This window comes from Oncorhynchus mykiss, chromosome 1 (assembly GCF_057628025.1).
Source record: "Oncorhynchus mykiss isolate SJ-2025 chromosome 1, ASM5762802v1, whole genome shotgun sequence".
NCBI lineage: Eukaryota > Metazoa > Chordata > Actinopteri > Salmoniformes > Salmonidae > Oncorhynchus > Oncorhynchus mykiss.
In genome coordinates, this window is record NC_143022.1 from 66,278,470 (window position 1) to 66,296,637 (window position 18,168).

Genomic DNA, 18,168 nt, shown 5'->3' on the forward strand with positions numbered 1-18,168 from the left:
CCCTCTCTCTTTCCAGGTCGCTCTTCGCTCTTTCCCTTTGAGGACGGTTTCCTGGACGACGGTCATGGTGACCCCTCTCTTACCCCGGGGTTGAACTCGCCCACGCGCTGTCAGAACGAAGAGCGGATGGAGCGCTACTCCAGGAAGGTGTTTGTTGGAGGCCTGCCCCCTGACATAGATGAAGGTACAGACGGATGGCAGTGGCACTAGCCTGTGTCCCAAATCTGTTTGTTTTGTCTTGCCATCTCCTATGGTCATTGTCAGTGTTTGCCGTGGCAATGGCCATAGAAGTTGGCAAGACAGCACAAACAGGTCTTGGACCAGGCTAGCACCTTACTGTACATTCACTATATTTCCTCATGGAATGTCCATGAGCTGCATGGCATGTGATTAATATGTTTAGGGGTTTTGTGCAGGCTAGGATGGTAAGGATGGGGGAGGGATCTACAGATGTATTTTGGTGGTCTGCTGGTTCAGTGGGCTAAATGGGTGGCAGGTAGCCTAGCGGTTAAGAGCATTGGACCAGTAATCGAAAGGTCACTGGTTCGAATCCCCGAACCGGCAAGGTGGACAAATCTGCCGTTCTGCCCTTGAGCAAGGCAGTTAACCCCTAAGAACAACTTCTCCCTGGACACCGATGACGAGGATGTTGATTTACGGCAGCACCTTTCTGATTCGGAGGGTTTAAATACAGAAGACCCATTTCAGTTAAATTAATTAAGTTGTGCAACTGACTAGGTATCCCCTTTCCCTTCCACCCTAAAGGGCTGGTTTTGTCAGTCTGTATGCTGTCTATCAGTCATGGAGCTGGTTCTCTGGGCCTGTGGACTGACTGGTTATGCTCTGTGGGTTTGTGGCAGTGAGCTGGCAGTCAGTCTGGCAGCAGATGTGATAGTGTGTTATCTCACAGAGTGTGAGTAGGGCCTGAGGGCATAGCAGGACATTGGGAATCTGGAATGGTAACACGGCTCAATGTGGCTCAGACGTGCACGTGAGTAAACACGCGCACAAACACAGAACACAAAACGCGCCAAAAAAATGCACAGAGAATTAGTGAACAATGCGTGCCCATGGCCTCTTGGAATATTCATGAGTTGCCACAATACAAGGGTTTAATAGGGCTCCCGAGTGGCGCAGCGGTCTAAGGCACTACGTCTCGGTGCGAGAGGCGTCACTACAGTCCCTGGTTTGAATCCAGGCTGTATCACATCCGGCCGTGATTGGGAATCCCATAGGGCGGCGCACAATTGGCTCAGCCTTGTCCGTGTTTGGCCAGAGTAGGTCATCATTGTAAATAAGTTCTTAACTGACTTTTTGATGGCTTGCTTGACATGCAATTGCGCATCATGTGGACAAATATACGGAACAAAAATATAAGCGCAACAGGCAACTATTTCAAAGATTTTACTGCGTTACAGTTCATATGAGCAAATCAGTCAGATTAAATGAATTAATTAGGCCCTAATCTATGGATTTCATGACTAGGAATACAGATATGCGTCTGTTGGTCACATATACTTTAAAAGAAATGGGCCTCCGATTGGACCTTAGAATCTCGTCACAGTATTTCTGTGCATTTGAATTACCATTGATTAAAATGGAATTGTGTTCGTTGGCCATCGGTTATGCCTGCCCATACCATAACCCCACCACCACTCTGTTCACAGAGAGTTGTGAGGCCTGTTGGACGTACTGCCACATTCTCCCCAAAAAAACACTAGTGTGGTAGAGAAATGTTTATTAAATTCTCTGCCAACAACTCTGGTGAACATTCCTGCAGTCAGCATGCCAATTGCACCCTCCCTCAACACTTGTGACATCTGTGGTACTGTGTTGTGTGACACAACTGCACATTTTAGAGTGGCCTTCTATTGCCCCCAACACAAGGTGCATCTGTGTAATGATCATGCTGTTTAATCAGCTTGTTGATGTGCCACACCTGTCAGGTGGATGGATTCTCTTGGCAAAGGAGAAATGCTCACTAATAGGGATGTAAAGAAATGTGTGCACAATTTGAGAGAAATAAGCTTTTTGTGCTTATGGAACATTTCTGGAATCTTTTATTTCAGCTCATGAAACATTCGACCAACACTTTACATGTTGCGTTAACATTTTTCTTCTGTGTAGTTTCCATGGGAAATTGCTCCATGACCATGGTCATTTCATAAAAAAAAATATTTCAACAGATGAGATCACCAACAGTTTCCGTCGCTATGGACACCTGGTTGTGGATTGGCCCCACAAAGCTGAGAGCAAGTCCTACTTTCCGCCTAAAGGTAAGAACAGTTTGTTCACACCGGTCTGTAAAATAACCTTTTTTTCAATGAAGAAATATAGGAATGTTTGTGGAAGACCTCCTCCTGACATAGGATTAACCAATCAACAATTCCTTTACGTCCACAGTAACAAATGGTATTGTTCAGTCATTGTCTCAGAGAGCATGCTGCGCTGCAAAGGCATGGGTTGTGTGGGAAGGTTTACGATACCCAGAATTCAAGGATCACCCAGGTCTTGAGTTAAGGCGTCTATTTATTTATATGGCCCCCTGCTGCTATTTCAGGGATAGAAAAACACACACACACACACCCTCTGTGGTATCTCACTACAGGCTCCTGAAGGGCCCAGAGCACTCAGACCAGAGGAGAGAGAGGGAGAGAGAGTTTTTCTGTCAATACCGGGAGAGTGCAAAGGCTTTCTCCTGCCCCTGGCCACCGGCCCTCTTGGGTTTCATTTGGACAGGTGACCATAGCAGGGAGAGGGCCCTTTCTTCCAGGCCCCTGTATCACTTCACTCCGCCCGCCCCGCCACCCACTTCAATGTGTCATTAAGGAAACTATTAAAGCAGAGGGTTGGAAATGGCTGACATTCCTCAGGCATATGGTAGGTAATACGCTGCATCTGGGGAAGCTGTGAAAATTGCCCGTTTCTTCCCGCGCTCATTTTGGATTTTCCTTTTTTTGGGGGTGGGGTGTTCAACTTTATTTTCAATAGGCCTCAGCTCGGGGCTCTCTAGTATTCCTAATCTCACGAGGGGAAAATGCAGCATCCTTTTAGGGGAATGAGTTTGAAAGTCAGAGAATTCCTTGTAAGGGAGGGAGGGAAGACTTGGTACGCCACAAGGAAACCACCTCCGCTTGTTGTAATTTCCCACATTTGTTGGTGTTGTAGTGTTGGGCCACCTATGTTTTTTTAATAAAGAGCTTGGGCAGTCGCCCTTAAAGCCAAGTTCTGAGCTGGAGTGCGAGTGCACATCCTTACGACTGTGTGTGTGTGTGTGTCTGCACATGTGTGTGTGTGTGTCCTATCCTTTCACAGGCTGTAATGGCTGTTTCTCAGATGTGGGATTCCCATTAAGTGGTCATCAATCTCTCCCCATGTTAAAAATCGTTCCAAGCTGACCTAATGGAACTTGGTAGTCACTTCTTCAATCCTGTGTCACGTTAAAATGAGCAGTTATGTGTCTCTGTACAATTATGTAATAGTTTTTGGTTTTGGAGATTAGGATGAATCATGTTGTGGCTCCCAGGCCTGAGCAGGGTCCATCTAGGGTCTAAACTGGGATCAGTTGCAAGCCTGGGGCTAGACAGGCAGTTATCCCTGATGAACAGGCCTAAGGTCAGTTCACAGGCCACTGCACTGTTCCTAAACTTCCTAGTACCTTTGTCCAATGGTGATAGTGTTGGGCTTAGGCAGGATGAGAGAATGGGGACTGTCTGTCTGCCTGCTGGATGATGTCACCAACCGATGAGCTCACCATGACTGTGGTGCTGATCACACCTGCTCAATGAGCTCTGGCCTGTAGTCCCGGGCGTCACCATTGGAGACGAGCTCCAAATGGTGCTGAAGCTATTTCTGTCCGCTCCGTATGGAGGTAGAGCGGAACGAGGGAGGAAAGGAGGGGGCTCCTTTGGGGGTTTTCGAGTGGCTGCTTTTAGGATAATGTGTCTGTGTCAGAGCCTGGATGCCGGGGAGCTTATCTACGCTGTTGTTGGATGAGGCAGGCATAGGCTGGCACAATAGGACAGAGCACCTCCTCTGGCTAGGGGGGCAGATAGTCAGGCCACTCTGTAATGATGCCACTGAAGCTCCCTATACAGTGCCCTCACCTCTAGGATGGGTTTAGCGATCTCTACTCGTGGTACTGAGAAGATGTGTGGGGGGGATGATCGAGGATGCATTGAGGGATTTCTCACAAATTGAGATGATTAGTGAAGCTTCATTTCACCTCCCCTGGTCTCGACTGCCTGTGCTCTCGTCAAGCTCCCATGCCTATTTGTTTTAGGAAAGCAGATGCTTGTCTCTCTCTTCCCCTCCCTACTCGCTCTCCTCCCTCCTTCCTCTCCACATGTAAGCTGCTGTCAGCGGGACATTTATTTACTTTCAGTGACAGAGTTACAGCTCCCTGTGGGTTTGTCTGCTCTCTCTCCACCCATCTTCTCCTCCATATCTCTCCTCCTCCCTCTTTCTCTTATTGGATTATATAGGCCTACTTTCAGGACAGCTTGGCTGCATGTCTCATGTCTGCTCTCTCCTCTTCCACTCTTCTTCACCCCTCTTCTCCTCCATGTCCTCCCCCCTTCTTTTTTTTCTTTCTGTTATGAGGATATATAATATCAGCAGGGCAGCTCCGGCTGTATGTTTCAGTCATGATCAATTGAGACAGCTTCCAGACTGGAAAAGAGCTGATTTTTGTGTGACGATTTTGCTGATGAGCTTTGCCAGAGTCCGCTCTTCATCCTTCACAGATAGTACTCACTGATTTTATTCTCTACTGGTCCTGGGCCTGCATCCATAAAGGGTCTCCGAGTAGGTGCTACTCTAGGATCAGTTTTGCCTTTCAGAGCATAATGAATAAGACGGCAGGGACCCGATCCGAGATCAGAACTCTTACTCTAAGGTGCTTTACTAATACAGGCCAGACCAGTCTGCAGGGTCGAGTTCTGCACCCCTCTCTTAGGGCTGAACATCTGGGAAGATTCACTGGTTCCTGAATCCGGAAACATTAACCTTGATAAATCAACAGACACAAACTTTAACTGTACTTCGAAACGAGTCTCGCAACGAGTCTCATCGTTTAAACTTTGATTGTAGGAAACTGACTGTCCAAAAAAAATGCCTGCTGTATTTTATGAGGTAATGTTGATGTTGGCTATTGATTTGTGAAGTAAGTTGACTTGGAGAGCCACGGTGGATGCCCTGTGCTCCCAAGAGGAGTTAGTCAATTAAGTGGAAAATTGGTCATTGTTTGTACAGCGGAGTCTTGGAACTTTTTGAGTCAAGGTGTGAAATTGCAGTGGCTTGTTTGTGAGGTCATGTGTTGGTGTTTGGCGAGTGCCTGGTGAGACAGTGTTGGCCGTCGGTGAGGGAAAGAGTCGGGCGGTCCTGGTCGTGTGTCATTTTGTTAGCCGCAGGACCGTGAGGTAACCGGACCTGTCGTTTATCTTTTAAAGGGATTTTTACAGCCCAAGACTGCCTGGCCGTATGTTTTCCTTTCCTCCCTTGGCGCGGTCGGGAGCTCAGCAGTTAAGCTCTATAAATCTCAGGCACGAGCCACTGCAGATCTGTGCTCTCCTCTCCTCCTCTGGTTTAAGTAAGCCTCTGCACTGCGGCTTGCCTGCCTGTCTGGCCCGAATTCCCCTTCCTCTGAAGTGTGCACACTAGCATACTTTCTCCCATGGATTTATTAAAAGACAAATGTCTTCTTTTTTTTTTTCCTCTGCGGGATGGTTGAGCTAATGTGATTAGCATGAGGTTGTAAGTAACAAACAAAAAAAATCCCAGGACTTAGACATATCTGATATGGGCAGAAATCTTAAATTCTTGTTAATCTAACTGCACTGTCCAATTTACAGTAGCTATTACAGTGAAATAATACCATGCTATTGTTTGAGGAGAGTGCACAATTATGAACTTGAAAATATGTTAAACCAATTAGGGCAGTCTTGATACAACATTTTGAAATGCAATGGTTCATTGGATCAGTCTTACATTTTGCACATACACTGCTGCATCTAGTGGTTAATATTGAAATTGCGCCTGGGCTGGAATAATACATTGTCCATTCTCGTGCATTTCAAAGATGAGGGTACCAAAAAAAACACATGTTTTTTTCTTTGTATTATCTTTTACCAGATCTAATGTATTATATTCTCCTACATTAATTTCACATTTCTGCAAACTTCAAAGTGTTTCCTTTCAAATGGTATCAAGAATATGTATATCCTTGCTTCAGGTCCTGAGCTACAGGCAGTTAGATTTGGGTCATTTTAGGCGAAAATTGGAAAAAAGGGTCCCATCCTTAACCAAATCTGTATTTTGGATGTACATGGCATGTGATAGAAGTGTTCAGACATTTCATTTTTGCGATTTCGCTTTGTTGTAAGAAACTTAACCCACCAGATCTAGGCTTCCTCATGCTCGTTCTGCAGTTGCAGGGGCACAGAGGAAGCATGAACAAAGGATTCAAACACTCCCAAATGAATAAACTCTGTGTAAAAGATGCAGGTCTTTGGGTGTTGTACACATTAAATTGTGTCATTCCTAACTTCCTAAATTTTGCCTAAGAACACAGCCATGAATGAAGAATGGTACCAACACGTCCTCCGAGAGCAACTCCAAACCATCCAGGAACAGTTTGGTGATGAACAATGCCTTTTCCAGTATGATGGAGCCCCTTGCCAAAAGGCAAAAGTGATAACTATGTGGCACAGGGAACAAAACATCAATATTTTGGGTCCATGGCCAGGAAACTCCCCAGACCTTAATCCCATTGAGAACTTGTGGTCAATCCTCAAGAGGCGGGTGGACAAACAAACAACCCACAAATTCTGACAAACTCCAAGCATTGATTATGCAAGAATGGGCTTCCATCAGTCAGGATGTGGCCCAGAAGGTAATTTGACAGCATGCCAGGGCAGATTGCAGAGGTCTTGAAAAATAAGTGTCAACACTGCAAATAATGACTCTTTGCATCAACTTCATGTAATTGTCAATAAAAGCCTTTGACACTTATGAAATGCTTGTAATTATACTTCAGTATTCCATAGTAACATCTGACAAAAATACAGTGCCTTGCGAAAGTATTCGGCCCCCTTAAGTTAATACTTTGTAGCGCCACCTTTTGCTGCGATTACAGCTGTAAGTCGCTTGGGGTATGTCTCTATCAGTTTTGCACATCGAGAGACTGAATTTTTTTCCCATTCCTCCTTGCAAAACAGCTCGAGCTCAGTGAGGTTGGATGGAGAGCATTTGTGAACAGCAGTTTTCAGTTCTTTCCACAGATTCTCGATTGGATTCAGGTCTGGACTTTGACTTGGCCATTCTAACACCTGGATATGTTTTATTTTTGAACCATTCCATTCTAGATTTTGCTTTATGTTTTGGATCATTGTCTTGTTGGAAGACAAATCTCCCTCCCAGTCTCAAGTCTTTTGAGACTCCATCAGGCTTTCTTCCAGAATGGTCCTGTATTTGGCTCCATCCATCTTCCCATCAATTTTAACCATCTTCCCTGTCCCTGCTGAAGAAAAGCAGGCCCAAACCATGATGCTGCCACCACCATGTTTGACAGTGGGGATGGTGTGTTCAGCTGTGTTGCTTTTATGCCAAACATAACGTTTTGCATTGTTGCCAAAAAGTTCAATTTTGGTTTCATCTGACCAGAGCACCTTCTTCCACATGTTTGGTGTGTCTTCCAGGGTCCTTGTGGCAAACTTTAAACGACACTTTTTATGGATATCTTAAAGAAATGGCTTTCTTCTTGCCACTCTTCCATAAAGGCCAGATTTGTGCAATATACGACTGATTGTTGTCCTATGGACAGAGTCTCCCACCTCAGCTGTAGATCTCTGCAGTTCATCCAGAGTGATCATGGGCCTCTTGGCTGCATCTCTGATCAGTCTTCTCCTTGTATGAGCTGAAAGTTTAGAGGGACGGCCAGGTCTTGGTAGATTTGCAGTGGTCTGATACTCCTTCCATTTCAATATTATCGCTTGCACAGTGCTCCTTGGGATGTTTAAAGCTTGGGAAATATTTTTGTATCCAAATCCGGCTTTAAACTTCTTCACAACAGTATCTCGGACCTGCCTGGTGTGTTCCTTGTTCTTCATGATGCTCTCTGCGCTTTTAACGGACCTCTGAGACTATTACAGTGCAGGTGCATTTATACGGAGACTTGATTACACACAGGTGGATTGTATTTATCATCATTAGTCATTTAGGTCAACATTGGATCATTCAGAGATCCTCACTGAACTTCTGGAGAGAGTTTGCTGCACTGAAAGTAAAGGGGCTGAATAATTTTGCACGCCCAATTTTTCAGTTTTTGATTTGTTAAAAAAGTTTGAAATATCCAATAAATGTCGTTCCACTTCATGATTGTGTCCCACTTGTTGTTGATTCTTCACAAAAAAATACAGTTTTATATCTTTATGTTTGAAGCCTGAAATGTGGCAAAAGGTCGCAAAGTTCAAGGGGGCCGAATACCTTCGCAAGGCACTGTAGCTAAAGACACTCTGAAGCAGCAAACTTTGTGGCCTAGAAGGCCAGCCTCCCGGAGTCGCCTCTTCACTGTTGACGTTGAGACCGGTGTTTTGCTGGTACTATTTAATGAAGCTGCCAGTTGAGGACTTGTGAGGCGTTTGTTTCTCGCACTAGACACTAATGTATGTCCTCTTGCTCAGTTGTGCACTGGCGCCTCCCACTATTTCTATTCTGGTTAGGGCCAGTTTGTGCTGTTCTGTGTTGTACGAGATCTTCAGTTTCTTTGCAATTTCTCGCATGGAATAGCCTTCTGTTCTCAGAACAAGAATCGACTGACGAGTTTCAGAAGAAAGTGCTTTGTTTCTGGTCGGGGTCTGAACTTACTGTTGCAAGTTAGAATAGTAGAATACACAAGGTTCGATTTCAAAATGTGGTTGTGCATCAGCAGTTTTACTCTTATGTTAGTCACTCATCACTCACTTATCCCACGCCAGCAATTTTTTGGGGGGGATTGGTAAATGAGTCTAGTGGCCAGCTATCTAAACTTAGTAGTCATGGTCAAATTCCTAGCCGAGGGTGGCCCCCATTGATTTTGCTAGTCAGTCTCACTCAGATATCACATTAAAAACTCCAAACATTTCTCTCCCCCCTACGGCAGCTAATTCTATTTTCCGCTTCATGCCAAAATGTGTAGAATTGCAGTGTGTGTGTGGGGGGGGTGCAAATGTGGGTACGCAGGTTCAGAGCAACTGTGTCCCCACATTAGATTTTTTTTTGTGGCCCCCACCCCCATCAAAGTTGCCAATCCCTGCTCTAATTCTTGTAGCTATACATTCTTTGATACACGCACACCCCTACATTTGCAAGTAGACTCTCTATCTCTCTCTCACACACACTTTCACGGTTCACTGAATCTGCTGAGTCAGGGTATTTTTGTTTCCTTTTCCCCCTCATCTGTAGCAGCAGTCCCTTTGAGGAATGTAAAACACGACAGTTGCACATCCCTCTCTGTTCCCCCTTTCCACTCCATTCCTCGGCCATGCGTTCTGCTCTTCCGCATATATAGATTTAAAATGCCGTAGCCCCTTCAGTCAGCTGACACCAGAAAACACACACACACACGGAGGCAGCCCCTCTAACAGTCTCCTGCGCCATACTGTATGTTCTGTCTACGTGTGGGCCCGGGCCTCCCTCCATCTCTTCACCCTGCTGCCTGTTCTGCCGCTTCCCACGGCATGTCCCTGGTGCCTCCACTGTTCTACTCACATGACCACGGCCCTCTAATTTAGCATATGTCAAATCATGTGCATCAGAGATGGCTATGTTTGCTGAATTTATGGTGGGTGCTAGCCTATTAGTAGTTGCCGCAAATGTCTTTATTGGCGAGTGTACTTTATTCCACTGAATGGAATACCCCTGTGATACCTTGCCTACCGCAAATGTGTCATTGTTTTCTTGTTTCGTTTACTTTTTATCATGATCTTTTGTTCACTCGGGTCACACAATATATATTATTTTCCTATCAACTGCGAGTTCCTCTCGCTCTCTCTCTCTCTCACTCTCTGTGTGTCTCGCTCGCTCTCTCTCTGTGTGTCTCGCTCGCTCTCTCTCTGTGTGTCTCGCTCGCTCTCTCTCTGTGTGTCTCGCTCGCTCTCTCTCTGTGTGTCTCGCTCGCTCTCTCTCTGTGTGTCTCGCTTGCTCTCTCTCTGTGTGTCTCGCTCGCTCTCTCTCTGTGTGTCTCGCTCGCTCTCTCTCTCTCTGTGTGTCTCGCTCGCTCTCTCTCTGTGTGTCTCGCTCGCTCTCTCTCTGTGTGTCTCGCTCACTCTCTCTCTGTGTGTGTCTCGCTCGCTCTCTCTCTGTGTGTGTCTCGCTCGCTCTCTCTCTGTGTGTGTCTCGCTCGCTCTCTCTCTCTCTCTGTGTCTCGCTCGCTCTCTCTCTCTCTCTCTCTGTGTGTCTCGCTCGCTCTCTCTCTCTGTGTGTTGGTCTCTCTCTCTCTCTGTGTGTGGCTCTCTCTCTCTCTCTCTGTGTGTGTCTCGCTCTCTCTCTCTGTGTGTGTCTCGCTCGCGCTCTCTGTGTCTCGCTCGCTCTCTCTGTGTCTCGCTCTCTCTCACTCTGTGTGTCTCGCTCGCTCTCTCTCTCTGTGTGTCTCGCTCGCTCGCTCTCTCTGTGTGTCTCGCTCGCTCTCTCTCTCTCTGTGTCTCGCTCGCTCTCTCTCTCTCTGTGTCTCGCTCGCTCTCTCTCTCTGTGTGTCTCGCGCTCTCTCTCTCTCTCTCTGTGTCTCGCTCACGCTCTCTCTCTGTGTGTCTCGCTCGCTCTCTCTCTCTGTGTGTCTCACTCGCTCTCTCTCTCTGTCTCTCGCTCGCTCTCTCTCTCTCTGTGTCTCGCTCGCTCTCTCTCTCTGTGTCTCGCTCACTCTCTGTGTGTCTCGCTCGCTCTCTCTCTGTGTGTCTCGCTCGCTTGCTCTCTGTGTGTGGCTCGCTCGCTCGCGTTCTCTCTCTGTGTGCATCTCTCTCTCTCTCTCTCGCTCTCTCTCTCTGTGTGTGTGCATCTCTCGCACTTCTCTCTCGTTCTTGCTCTGTGTCTCTCGCTTGCGCTCTCTCTGTCTCTCGCTTGCGCTCTCTCTCTGTGTCTCTCGTTTGCGCTCTCTCTCTCTCTCTGTATCTCTCGCTTGCGCTTTCTCTCTCTCTGTGTGTCTCTTGTTCGCTCTCTCTCTCTTCTCTCTCTCTCGGTCTCTCTCTCGGTCTCTCTCTCGCTCTCTCTCGCTCTCTCTCGCTCTCTTGCTCTCTCTTGCTCTCTCTGTCTCTCTCTCGCTCTCTCTGCTGCAAAGCCAGACCTCATCATCCCATAGGAACAAATCTCTCTGTCCCCAAAAATATTTGGAAAGTATTAGGTTGATACATTTTGCATGGCGTCCTATTTTTGTAGTGGAACGGAACAGACTTGCATTTTAGCGGTGTCAGCTTTCAGGCAGGAAGGTACTGGGTGTGCAGTCCTGTCTTCTGAAACCTTGCTGAAGAGGATCAGACCTCAAGTACATCAGATTTAAGAGGAGATACTCTGAGAATATGAATAGACTTGTGAAAAGAACAGGATATTTTCACTTTCTTAGACTTTCCTCTTGTCACTTTCCCTAAAAGTAATCTATGGGGCCATTAGAGACTGTCGTCAATGGTTCAGATTCAAAAGCAACTATTAACTTCACCGGGTCACTGAACTGGTCACTCACAAATTCATAACTATATAGACAGTACACAGTGTACTTACTGTGAATGGGGATTTTTTTTAAACACTTCCTTCTTCCCTTTTCTCCCAGGCTATGCTTTCCTGCTGTTCCAAGAGGAGACCTCTGTCCAGGCCCTGATTGATGCCTGCATTGAGGACGATGGCAAGCTTTACCTGTGTGTCTCGAGTCCAACTATCAAGGACAAGCCAGTAAGTGAAGGCTACAATATTACACTGTGCTGTAATACCTTTTTCACACTACTGAGCCAAACCAAGCCAAGCAGACCTGTACTATGCCATTGTGGTTACACATTCACCATGGTTGCTGGAACTGTGCCGGTAAGGAAAATAACCAAGGTTGTACGGGCCAGGTTGCCACAATCATGTGAAAAGGGTATGAGTGCGAATTCCTCGTCCGACACAGTCCTTCGTGAATTACGTATCTCTCTTCTCCAGGTCCAGATCCGCCCCTGGAACCTAAGTGACAGTGACTTTGTGATGGACGGCTCCCAGCCGCTGGACCCCCGAAAGACCATCTTTGTGGGGGGCGTGCCCCGGCCTTTACGTGCAGGTAAGGGGATTGGTCAAAGTGCCTGTTGATCAGTGGATAAGTTGGTGGGTTGTCTGTGTATTGGCTGACTAGCGTAGACTAAAAATAATAAAGTTGTGCCCGTGAGAAAGCAATCCACTTTGTTTCCAGGCGGTGAGCCAACTGGTGGTCATGTAAAGTATTCATGCAAGGCCCATTAGGTGGTATGCTTGGGACAAACATCACTGACTGACTGTCTGTCTGCTATGTGACCTATGCGAATTATAACAACAGTCCCAAGAATGTTACTGACTGTCGGCGAAGAATGTTGTTCAAGTTGAATGTCGCATCGATTTGTCTCAACAGAAATTAATTTCACTTTTTTTCCTCAATTTTCATTAGACAAACTATAAGCGTGCGGTCATAACATTCTGTCGCCATCTTTCTCTCTATCTTTCTCTCCATCTCTTATCTCTCTCCCTCTAGTGGAACTAGCTATGATCATGGACAGGCTGTATGGCGGCGTGTGCTATGCCGGCATCGACACTGACCCGGAGCTCAAGTACCCCAAGGGGGCGGGCCGCGTGGCCTTCTCCAATCAGCAGAGCTACATCGCTGCCATCAGCGCCCGATTCGTTCAACTGCAGCACAATGACATTGACAAACGGGTTAGTGAAGACCAGTCACTGTATTCAAAATGTCTCTATCAATAGTGATTGAGGAGTTGCCCTAAATGCTGGATAACAGGGATATATATTTAGCAGATGAATAATGACTGGGTTGTGTTCATTAGGGCACGCAGCAGAAAACATTTTGCAACAAGAAACAAAAAGGAGCGTTTCTAATTGGACCAGCACAGGTAGTCCCTCCCTGTTTCAGTCGTTTTTTTTTTGTTGGTGGCGAATAAACATGACCCTAGTTTTACCTCCCTGTAGGCTTTCCTATGGTGTGCTGCTGTGGATCTGAACCGTTTTTAACTCAAATTCAGTCTTTCTATACATAAGAGCTGTCATTATACGCTGGTTTCCAACCAACCGCTCAGCGAGCCTACAATACAGGGAGCCCCGGTTAGGTCTGTGGAACGGTGTAATCACCCTGGCCTTTGGCTGCTGGAGGGTTAACAGAAGTCCCAGACGTGGGAGGGTTTAATTATAGGACGTCCCTACACATGTATATTAACTTCAGCTCTGCTGCTGACGGGTTATTTTGAGCCAAGACCAAGACTGATCGTCTGCCAGCCCAGAGAGGCTAGGCTCATTGGGGGGGCTGCTCGGTCCACACTCACTCTGGGCTGCTATCATCTAATATCCAACCCCAGTGGCTGGTTGAGCAGACGGTGTCTTCATTCTGATTGACCCTGGGACGAATTCACATAGTCCAAGAGTAGGAGTGCTGATCTAGGATCAGATCCTCCCATTCCATATACTTATATTGATTATTACTTAAAAGTTAGATCCTAGATCAGTACTCCTAACTCTGAGACACTTTTTTTAATATGGGCCCAGATCACTAGACCACTAACAAGGCACGTGATGGGCTATAGATGAGATCTCTGCGCTGCAAACCCTCACTATCAGCCATAGAGATGGTATGAGAGAAATCTATTTTCCAGATCCCCATATTTGCCTGAGGCCAAGGGAAGCTTGGAATGAATGAGGGGATACTGGCTGGGGGGGTACATCATTGGAGGCTCTACCCAGAAAGGCCCCTCTCGCTCCCTCCCCTCCCTCCATACACAATAGCCCCATTTGGTCAACCACCACTATGCCACACCCAAGTTCTCCCAGGGTAAAGTAATGTTCATGCTTGTGGTTGAGGCCTAAGGCCTCGTTCATTGGTGTCCAACCGCACCACTTTTGTTTTCACGTTTCATTTCAGTTCCACCCCAAGCAACACAATCATTCCATTAGCAGTAAATGTCCTCTTGTGGAATTGTCTTAATGATAGGCCAGAATAGTTCAATTACCTCAGACTATTGTGGTACTCACTAAGGTGATAATTGCATTTAATAGCCTGGGTGCCATTCTGTTTCTGGGTCATATTCATTAGTGCACACTCTGGAAAAACATATTGCAATGGAAAACAAAAAGAGCCTTTCTTATTGGGCACATTCAGGTAGTCTCTCCCTGTTTCAGTCCATTTTGGTGCCTAATGAATACCCAGCTTTGGCAGCTTGTCGTGGTCTTTCCAAAGCCCATGTCTGTAGTCATGTTTCAGCTAATTAGTTTGTCATGTCTTTCCAAAGCACTTGTTGCGGACTTTAGTTCTTGTTGAGCTGAGGTCAGACAGACAGTGCTTTACAATATGTATCTCCAGGGCTGGGGGTTTAAACAGGACCCTTCATTACACTGTCCTGTGCCCAAGAACAATAAAAGGTAACCTGCCTAAATGACTACTGACCCGTAGCACTCACGTCTGTAGCCATGAAGTGCTTTGAAAGGCTGGTCATGGCTCACATCAACACCATTATCCCAGAACCCCTAGACCCACTCCAATTTGCATACCGCCCCAACCGATCTAGAGATGATACAATCTCTATTGCACTCCACACCACCCTATCGCACCTGGACAAAAGGAACACCTATATGAGAATGCTGTTCATTGACTACAGCTCAGCGTTCAACAACATAGTGCCCACAAAGCTCATCACTAAGCTAAGGACCATGGGACTAAACACCTCCCTCTGCAACTGGATCCTGGACTTCCTGACGGGCTGCCCCCAGGTGGTAAGGGTAGGTAACAACACATCCGCTATGCTGATTGTGGGCACTGATCCTCATCCTCAGGGGTGCGTGCTCAGTCCCCTCCTGTACTCCCTGTTCACTCATGACTGCACGGCCAGGCACGACTCCAACACCATCATTAAGTTTGCCGATGATACAACAGTGATAGGCCTGATCACCGACAATGACGAGACAGTCTATAGGGAGGAGGTCAGCGACCTGGCCGTGTGGTGCCAGGATAACAACCTCTCCCTCAACGTGGTCAAGACAAAGGCGATGATTGTGGACTACAGGAAAAGCAGGGCTGAGCACACCCCCATTCTCATCGACGGAGCTGTAATGGAGCAGGTTGAGAGCTTCAAGTTCCTTGGTGTCCACATCACCAACAAACGAACATGGTCCAAGCACACCAAGACAGTCGTGAAGAGGGCACGACGAAACCTATTGCCCCTCAGGAGACTGAAAATATTTGGCATGGGTCCTCAGATCCTCAATAGGTTATTTTGCTGCACCATTGAGAGCATCCTGACAGGTTGCATCACTGCCTGGTATGGCAACTACTTGGCCTCTGATCGCAAGGCACTACAGAGGGTAGTGCGTATGGCCCAGTACATCACTGTGTCAGAGGAAGGCCCCAAAAAATTGTCAAAGACCCCAGCCACCCTAGTCATAGGCTGTTCTCTCTGCTACCGCATGGCAAGCGGTACCGGATCGCCAAGTCTAGGTCCAGGAGACTACTAAACAGCTTCTACCCCCAAGCCAAAAGACTCCCAAACATCTAATCAAATGGCTACCCAGACTATTTTTATTGCCCCCCCCCCCCCTCCCCATCTATGCATAGTCACTTTAATAACTCTACCTACATGTACATATTACCTCGACTAACCGGTGTCCCTGCACATTGACTCTGTACCAGTACCCCCTGTAAATAGCCTCCACATTGACTCTGTACCGGTACCCCCTGTATATAACCTGCACATTGACTCTGTACCGATACCCCCGTGTATATAGCCTGCACATTGACTCTGTACCGATACCCCCGTGTATATAGCCTGCACATTGACTCTGTACCGGTACCCCCTGTATATAGCCTGCACATTGACTCTGTACCGGTACCCCCTGTATATAGCCTGCACATTGACTCTGTACCGATACCCCCTGTATATAGCCTGCACATTGACTCTGTATCGGTACCCCCTGTATATAACCTGCACATTGACTCTGTATCGGTACCCCCTGTATATAGCCTGCACATTGACTCTGTATCGGTACCCCCTGTATATAACCTGCACATTGACTCTGTATCGGTACCCCCTGTATATAACCTGCACATTGACTCTGTATCGGTACCCCCTGTATATAGCCTGCACATTGACTCTGTATCGGTACCCCCTGTATATAGCCTGCACATTGACTCTGTATCGGTACCCCCTGTATATAACCTGCACATTGACTCTGTATCGGTACCCCCTGTATATAGCCTGCACATTGACTCTGTATCGGTACCCCCTGTATATAACCTGCACATTGACTCTGTATCGGTACCCCCTGTATATAACCTGCACATTGACTCTGTATCGGTACCCCCTGTATATAACCTGCACATTGACTCTGTATCGGTACCCCCTGTATATAACCTGCACATTGACTCTGTATCGGTACCCCCTGTATATAACCTGCACATTGACTCTGTATCGGTACCCCCTGTATATAACCTGCACATTGACTCTGTATCGGTACCCCCTGTATATAACCTGCACATTGACTCTGTATCGGTACCCCCTGTATATAGCCTCCACATTGACTCTGTACCGGTACCCCCTGTATATAACCTGCACATTGACTCTGTATCGGTACCCCCTGTATATAGCCTGCACATTGACTCTGTACCGGTACCCCCTGTATATAACCTGCACATTGACTCTGTATCGGTACCCCCTGTATATAACCTGCACATTGACTCTGTATCGGTACCCCCTGTATATAGCCTCGCTACTGTTATTTTAATGCTTGTTTTTGAATATTTCTTTTTATTTTTTATTTAATTTGTTCTTAACTGCGTTGTTGATTAAGGGCTTGAATGTAAGCATTTCAATGTAAGGTTGTATTCGGCACATGTGACAAATACAATTTGATTTGACTGTCAGGCTGTTGTGGAGGGACCTCCTGTATGTAACCAGGCCATGCTAACACACTGTGTCATCTCCATGGAGACACAGATTAGATAGCCTGTCCACACGCACCTGCTTCGGTGCAAAAAGAGTCCGACAGTGGTCTAAGAATGTTGTGTAACACATGGCAGCCATTTTTAATCTACAATATTCGCCACACCAGTTTTTGCAGTGCTTTACCCATAAAGAGAAAAATAAGAACCGCCTGAGACAGAAACATATTTGAGAAGTTGATATTTTGAACCTTTAGGAAGTCACCGTGGTATTATAGGGGTAAATAATACATCAACATTTCCGGACTCAGGAGCTAATGGCAATATCTTGCAATTGGTCAAACTTTTTGCCTAAAGCGTACAGACTACCTTTGATTACATTCTGACCATAGAGATTCAAGTTTGAATCAATATTCACGTTTGAGTTCAATCTACTCCTCAGTCCAAGAAGTTAATGAACCAAAGTTTCTCCTTTCTCTGACTTTTGACCTTCAGGTTGAGGTGAAGCCCTACGTCCTGGACGACCAGATGTGTGACGAGTGCCAGGGGGCGCGTTGCGGGGGGAAGTTTGCCCCCTTCTTCTGTGCCAACGTCACCTGCCTGCAGTACTACTGCGAGTACTGCTGGGCTAGTATCCACTCCCGGGCGGGCCGAGAGTTCCACAAGCCACTGGTGAAGGAGGGGGGCGACCGCCCTCGACAAGTGTCCTTCCGCTGGAGCTGAGGGGGTCGAGATGAGCCCTCGCGCCCCTCCCCCCCCTCCCCACCACCACGACATCGGTGAAGAGAACTACAAATACATGGTTCATTCTTTTTCAAACTACAACGCTTGACTACAAACTCATTGTCCAGTGTACCCTTATGATAATAGGGGGAAAAAAATGTATTGCGTAAGTCTATCTGCTTAGAATTTGCACTGTGGCACAAATACTCACTAAACACACATGGGATGGTATGTTAGAGAAACCTGATTTATGTTTGAGTCCCCTGTTCCATGACCGGGTGGGTCAGTGTCATGTATATTTAAAAGGTATATATTTTTTTGTTTTA

The 18,168-nt window shown here is 46.7% G+C and overlaps 1 protein-coding gene across 7 annotated transcripts in view; it reads left to right on the forward strand.

Moving 5' to 3' along the window:
- The window catches only part of LOC110526678 (cytoplasmic polyadenylation element-binding protein 3), a 64,826-nt gene extending 46,881 nt beyond the window's left edge, over positions 1 to 17,945 (forward strand). For all 7 annotated transcript variants that reach the window (XM_021607830.3, XM_021607839.3, XM_021607846.3 and 4 more), the window contains 6 exons: positions 17 to 184; positions 2,187 to 2,276; positions 11,795 to 11,913; positions 12,160 to 12,274; positions 12,719 to 12,900; positions 17,615 to 17,945. In XM_021607830.3, the coding sequence (XP_021463505.2) occupies positions 17 to 184; positions 2,187 to 2,276; positions 11,795 to 11,913; positions 12,160 to 12,274; positions 12,719 to 12,900; positions 17,615 to 17,842 (902 nt within the window). In that variant the 3' untranslated portion in view covers positions 17,843 to 17,945. The remainder of the gene's footprint in view (positions 1 to 16; positions 185 to 2,186; positions 2,277 to 11,794; positions 11,914 to 12,159; positions 12,275 to 12,718; positions 12,901 to 17,614) is intronic.
- The last annotated feature ends 223 nt before the right edge of the window (positions 17,946 to 18,168 follow it).